The 7204-nt window shown below is 48.9% G+C and overlaps 1 protein-coding gene across 3 annotated transcripts in view; it reads left to right on the top strand.

Moving 5' to 3' along the window:
* LOC102241645 (DLA class II histocompatibility antigen, DR-1 beta chain) overlaps window positions 1–7204 on the top strand; it is a 155201-nt gene that overhangs the window by 26306 nt on the left and 121691 nt on the right. For 2 of the 3 annotated variants that reach the window (XM_014539737.1, XM_014539739.1), the window contains exon 1: window positions 1989–2194. The exons of the other annotated variant lie outside the window; for it this stretch is intronic. In XM_014539737.1, the coding sequence (XP_014395223.1) occupies window positions 2095–2194 (100 nt within the window). In that variant the 5' untranslated portion in view covers window positions 1989–2094. Of the gene's footprint in view, window positions 1–1988; window positions 2195–7204 lie in introns of those variants that run through there. 3 annotated transcript variants of the gene reach the window in all.

Genomic DNA, 7204 nt, shown 5'->3' on the forward strand with positions numbered 1-7204 from the left:
GAGGGCTACGCCCTCCATCTTGCCCCAGGGTAAGTGCTCCATCTTACCTTGGCCATGTGCTTCTTCCCGGAAGTCTAAGCCTCTGCTAGCCACACCCAGGAACAAGACACCGACTTGCGCCTGGCCAATCGGCAAGGCCACAGCCCTTTCTCCTCCCCTTACTCCAACCCCCTATAAAACCCCTCTCCACACAGAGTTCTCTCTCTCTCTGCTTCCTGTCGCTGCGTCGACAAGGTGGGGGAGCCGAGCTAGCTCGAATAAAGACTCTTATGCTATTGCAAAAAAAAAAAAAAAAATCTACCCACTTAGCTGTGCATTACATCCTGATGACTTGTTTATTTCTTAGCTGGAAGTTTGTACCTTTTGACCATCTTCCTCCGTTTCACCTCCTCAGTTGCAGTCATTTCGCTGCAGCAGGGTCAGTATCCTGTCACTAGACACACGCAGGCACGTGGAGGACTGCACGTCAGAACAGGGGCGTGAGAATTAACGCGAAGCTTCAATGGACAGCTGTCCTTTCAAGTCCACTGAGGATCTGAGAGGTACATGTATGTTAGTATAACATGTACTGATTCTCTACGTAGAACTAGATGTTCTAAATCACATGATGACATCAAAGAATGTACTTCCTAGTTTCCCATTGAGTTCCATTTCCTGAACATTCTATAATAATTTCATTAGCAATGTCTTCTTCTATCTTTTCCTAGAATAAAACAAGAGAAATTGACTAAAAAGAGGACATGCCCCCAAGAAAATGAGAAAATCCTAATGAGGATCAGGAGGAAAGAACTGAATGCTTTTCACATGAAATACTAGCTATTCTAATGCAGAGCTGCTGGGCCAAAGGCTGGCTTTGAGTCCTTTCTCAGTCTCCCAGTCCCTTGCACACTTTGGTTTGGACAGGTGGCTGATCACGCTGGTGGGTTAAGTGCTGTCCAAAGGCACTTTCCCTCCATCCCACACAGATCGCCTCCTCTAGCCCCTTTCTCCAGTGTGTTCCGGAGGGGCCCTGAGCTCAGTGACAGCACCAGGAGAGAAACCTGAAAAACCTTTTCACTCGGCTTAAATTATTGAATAACTTTCCATTTTCTTCAGTGAGTGACATTCCCCCCTGTAAAGAGTCACCGATTATACTGTCCAATCAGCAGCTACAAGCCTGACATGTCATCAATTACTAGGGGAAGCTGCTCCTCGAGGTGTCCAGGGAATCACAGCCTTTCCCACCTGAAAGATCACAGTGGCTTTAACTGTAAGAGGTTAAGTCATTTCCTCAAGTCTGCAACACTAAGTTGAGGTAAAACAGTGAAATAAGCCAGTCAGAGAAAGACAACTATCACGTGATCTCATTCATATGTAGAATCCGATGAACAAAATAAACTGATGAACAAAATAGATTCAGAGACATAGAATCACAGAGGGAAGGCAGGGGAGGGTGGGTGGCAGGGGAAGAAATCAACCAAAGAACTTGTATGCGTGTATGCATAACCCAGGGACACAGATAATAGGGTGGTGAGAGCCTGAGGTGGGGATGGGGTGGGGGAGGGCTAGAAGAGGTCAATGGGGAAAAAGGAGACATAGGTAATTATGTAATAGTTTCAACAATAAAGACTTTAAAAAAATAGGACAAAACTGAAGGCCTCCTAACTTGCAATCACCTCCCTCACCATCAGCTCCCAGCACACTCACATCCATTTGCAAAATGGCTCTGTCTGCAGTGAGAGAGGCAAATGCTCCCAAAAGGCTCCAACTTGTGTGCTCATCACTGACCAGCGCAGAGCTGCCTCACAATAGGGCCCAACACAGTGTTTCTGACACAACCAGACCAAACCTTCAAAGCACTAAATCAAAGCAATGCTTTCAATGCAGGAAATTTTAAATTTCAGAAGAGGACCTTCCTACTGAATCTCTCACCAGCAACAGATGATGCTGTTCATCTCTGATGTTCAATGGTTCTCAGTACTGAGATGACCCAATCCAGGAACAAAGAAATGAGTTCATCAGTTGGTGTTTTGGGGAATGTGGGTGGAGAAGGGTCACAGCCCTCACTGAGTGAGACCCCCCTGCTCCCTGCCCCTGTCCTCTCTGAGCTCCAGCATGGTGTGTCTGCGGTTCCCCAGAGGCTCCTGGATGGCCGCTCTGAAGGTGATGCTGATGGCACTGAGCCCTCCCCTGGCTCAGGCCAGGGACACTCCACGTAAGTGCACCTTGGGGGTGAGCTGTTGTGGGGGAGGAAGAAAGGGAATTAGCTTTTTCACTGTGTCCAGGCCATGTCCATTAGAAAATGGTGGCATTTTCGTCAATGGTCACCTACCTTTACCATATGGATCCTGATTCTTTCCACCACAAAAGGGGCTGGTGCTCGCCACTATGAAATGTGCAAGGGGCTCCACGTATCTCAGCTGTTTCTTCTCATCTTGCCTCCAGTAAACCCTCCCCAGCCTGTGTCCCCTTCCATGAGGGTCTTGAGAGGATTGAGAAATAATGATCTCAGACTGATTCCCACCCAGTGCTCCATTTATTGTATTGAGTTATCCCCAAAAGGAACGTTTCTCTGGCATTTTATGGGGAGTCAAAAGGAATTAGAGGGTCTCTCTTTGAGGATCCTGTGTTCTGTCCTCAGCAGAATTTGTGATGCTGGTGCCTCTCCCCATTATGTGAGATATATCAAGGGGCGTCCCCACCATCTCCTTTCCTTTCTCCCTGAGCCCCTTAAGACAGAAAAAATTCAGAGCAATAATTGCTTTGAAAAAAAATACCCCCGGTTTATGGGACAGAGAGCATGGATTCACCTGACATCAGTTCAAGTGGTGAGGAAGTGACATTGAGACCTGGATGATGAGAAGCCACCCTGAGAAGATCTAGGGGACAAGTGTCCCAGGGAGAGGGACAAGGAAAGGCCACAGTGTGGGAACGTTTTTGCCATGTTTAAGGGGCAGGAAGAAGGCTAGCGAGGCTGCAGCAGGCGAGCAAGTTGGGGAATGACACTGACATAGGAAGAGGCTGGGGGAGATGGGAGACAAACCATATTGGGCCCTGACGGGCAGGTAAGAAGTTTGAATTTTATCTGAAGAGACATGTGAACTGCTGAGGGTTACAAGGAGATTTCACGTATGCTTATTAAAAAACAATAATCCCAGCTACCAGGGGAGATTGGATTGCAGGGTTCACAAGAGGAGGAGTCGGGCCCTTGAGGAGCATGGAAGAACTCCCAGGTGACGTGCTTGGGCTTCAGTTAGTGTGTGTGGCAAAGGCAGCGGGAAAGGGGAAGTGAGCAGATCTGGGGGAGATATTTCCACGACTCATTCTGGATAAAATGGGGAAGGAGTCACAATCCCTAAGGATTTTATCTTGGACAATCTGAATAAACTTGGTGGAGCTGTGTATTGAGATGGGAATGATTGTGTAAGAAGTAATTTGAAGGGGGTGGTTAGGAATAAATCTTTTATGTAGATTTGAAATGATTTTTTTGACATTTGTGTGGAGCTGTCAAGAGGTTAGTTGAACACAGGAACCTGGAGTTCATGGCCGGCCAGGGCAGGCAGGGTTGGTATTGGTGTCATTGACACATGTGCTGCATTAAACTCCAGGGAAGTGGAGAAGGAGGAGGAGGAGCAGGAGGAGGAGGAGGAGGAGCAGGAGGAGGAGGGTCCCCAGTGGCTGAGGGTCCCAGGAGTCTCCCTGCCCTGCAGCCTCCCTCCAGCCCCAGATGAGGGGCCCCTGGATGCTGGCAGTGGGGGTGCCGGGGTCCTGTTGAGGAGGAAACTGGTCTTGCAAGGAGTCACCGGCCATAAAAACTGTGAACAATGCACAGCCCTAGGAAGATGGGGGGTAGGTCATTATCACTGGCCCCAGGACAGATCCTTGGATATGGCCTGGGGACCCCCAATACCTTGGGGCTTTCCTGTAAGCCCACAAAAGGGGGCAGAACCATATCTGCAAGACAAAGACTTCAGAAGGTTATAAAAAGTGAAACCTTCTGGGTGTTACTCTGATTTGGAAATTATTCCCGGAGTCGACTATTGTTAATAAACGGGGTCCCTCCCTTTCTCTAGGAAGCGTGCTTGGTATTTCTTTGCTCTTCTGCAACATTTGGTTCCCTGACCTAGAAACTAACCTCATTTGGCTCTTGCCTCCAGTGAGTGAACGGGGTTTGGGGTCCAGGGGCACAGGACAGGCCTCCGGAAGGCATGTGCTGCTGATTTTAGCAGAATTGCACCAGGGAGAACTCCAGGCACTCCCGGACCTCAGCCCAGGACCCAGCCGGCATCTGGAGAAAGTGGACTGACACCTCTGGACCTGTCGACAGAATCTGTAAGGTAGGGGCCCCAGTCAGTCAGGCCCACTCCAAGTGAGTGGAAGGAGGAGCTTGATCACCTCCCTGGAAGTCATAGGACTTCATCAGGTAAATCAGGAATCAGGACTCCGGAGGTGAGTGAATTCAGATTCGATTAAGGAATTATGGGTTCACTCTTCTGTTTGTTTGTGTGTGGGACTAGCCAATTTGCTACCGAGAAGCGGGGCTGGATGCAGTCTTAACTCCTCCAGTAGGTTCTCACAGAGACGTCGGTAGAGAATTCTGGTCTGGGGCGTGAGTGCCGGGAGTGCCCCCATGCCCACCTGGGGAGTTGAGCATTATCTGCTCAGCTCCAGTCTGGGCTAGTCTACTGAGAGAGTGTGAGTACAGATGTTTGTCTGTCTTGGCATAATTATCTGCTGATTAACTGGTTTGTGTGAAAGTGAAAGCTACTTTGATTTTCTGTTTGCTCATCTGGTTAAAACGTTTGAGTTACTGAAGGCTGAACCTGTGATGGTCTGCAAAAGTCTCAAGCAGTGCTGTTGAGTTAGTTTTCTCAGAGACGTTTGCTCTCTATCACAGAGGGATAGCTGATAAAAATTTCTGTCTATGTTTGTGTACTAGGGGCTTTGGTTTGCTCTGTGATTTTCCTGTGTTAGGTTGAAATTTTGGAATTCTCAGGTAGATTTAAAGGTATTTGCAGCTTTTCTTGTCACTTTTGGCTGGCTGGGACTTTCAGAGGTGGGGCTCACAGCTCCGCAGGGTGGAGAGATTTTACCACCCCTCCCCCCCGCTCCTGCCTGTGCTGATTAAGAAACTTTTTTAAGGAGAACCTCCAGGCTTTTAGTAAATTTTCCTGCAACCTTGTCTATCTCTAGCCACCAATCATCATGGGGTTGGGACAAAGTAAACCCACTGTTCTCAATTGCATGTTGGAAAATTTTCAAAAGGGTTTTATTGAGGACTATGGTATTAAAATGAACCCCAAAACACTGAGGAAATTCTGTGAATTAGAATGGCCAGCCTTTGGGGTTAGCTGGCCCCCGGAAGGCTCTTTAGATGTAGGACTGGTCAGGGCGGTCTGAAATGTAGTCATGACAGACCCCGAATACCCATATCAGTTCCCTTACATAGACAGCTGGTTAGGACTTGCTCAAATCTTGCTGCCTTGGGTCTGGTTCGGTAAGGTTTTAGTAGTAGGAGAAAAGAAACAGGTCTCTCAGAAGGGAACCCAACCCCTTGTTCTGCCAGGATCCCCTGAGGAAGTCCCGCTAGTTTTACCATCTCCATATGTGCCACAGGAAGCACCAAGTGCTTCCCCAGCTGCTCTGAAAGATCCAGTAACACCGCCCCCTTCCGTTTCTCCTCAACCAGGCTCTCCAGAGCCAGTTGGGCGGTGCTTGCGTTCAGCCAATCAAGGGCCCAGGCCACAACCAGCAGGTCAGATGCCTCTCAGGTAGATTCGTGGTGCCAAAGTATTTGGTGAAGATGGGACCTTGCAGGAGGGAGGGCCAGCCTATTATTATCAGCCCTTTACCACCAGTGACACTCTGAACTGGAAACATCACACCCCAGCTTATTCTGAAAAACCCCAGGCCATGGTACACCTCCTAGAAACCATCTTCCAGACCCAGAGGCCCACCTGGGTGGACTGCAAGCAGCTCCTTTTCAAGTTCTTTAACACTGAGGAGCACATGAGAGTAGTGACAGAGGCTCGGAAGTGGCTCCAGACCCAGGCCATGGCAGGAATATTGGATACAGACAGATGGGCCAGGGAGGCCCTCCCAGATGAGGAACCTAATTGGAACCCAAACTCAGAAGATGAAAGGACCAGGCTAGAAAGATTTCAGCTAGCCTTCCTCCAGGGGTCACCAACAAGAAGCCCACCAACATGGCTAAAATCTCTGAAGTCTTCCGAAAGCCTGATGAGTGTCCAGCAGGTTTCTATGAGAGACTGTGTGAGGCATACCGGATCTACACCCCCTTTAGACCTGAGGCCCCAGAAAGTCAAACCATGGTAAATGCCGCTTTTGTAGGCCAAGCCCAGCCTGACATCAGGAGAAAATTACAGAAACTGGAAGGGTTTGCAGGAAAGAATGCTACTGAACTGCTGGAGATAGCTAACAAGGTTTTCATCAACCGAGACAGTGCAGCAAGGAAGGAGGAAGAAAAGAGAATACAAAGAAGGGCCAATATAATAGCAACAGTTTTTAGAGGCTCAGGCTCCCAGACAGATCAGAAAGGGAAGCAAGAATACAGATCAGGGGGGAAAGGAAGAGCGAACCTGAGACGAGACCAGTGTGCCTGTTGTAAGGAGACAGGACACTGGAAAAATGAATGTCCCAAATGGCAAAGTGAGAAAACTTGGCCCCTTTCTGCCCAGTCGTTATCAACCAGAACCACCTGAAGCAGATCTCATTGGGCCAGCAATGGCTGATCCCTACTAGGACAGACGGGGCTCACTTCAGCTAGGCCCCCACGAGCCCATGGTCAGAATGAACATTGGGGGCCAGACTGTGGACTTTATGGCTGATACGGGAGCTGAGCACTCAGTAGTCACTCAGAAAGTAGCGCCTCTCTCAGAAAAGGAGGTCACCATTATTGGAGCTACTGGGAACCAGACCCGTAGATCATTCTGCCGCCCCCACCAATGCCAACTTGGCGGTCATCAAGTAATTCATGAATTCCTGTACTTGCCATACTGTCCAGTGCTTCTAATGGGTACAGACCTTTTAGCCAAAATGGGGGCAGAAATCAGTTTTGCTCCAGATGGCTCAGCACAGCTTCGCCTAAGTGAGGAGACCTCCCCAATGATCCTGTCCTTAGCAGTGCCAAGGGAGGAAGAATGGAGACTTTATACCCCCCAGACAAAGGCCTCACCATTAGAACCTGAATTAGAGAAGGAATTCC

Source organism: Myotis brandtii, unplaced genomic scaffold (genome assembly GCF_000412655.1).
Source record: "Myotis brandtii unplaced genomic scaffold, ASM41265v1 scaffold2271, whole genome shotgun sequence".
NCBI classification, from domain to species: domain Eukaryota; kingdom Metazoa; phylum Chordata; class Mammalia; order Chiroptera; family Vespertilionidae; genus Myotis; species Myotis brandtii.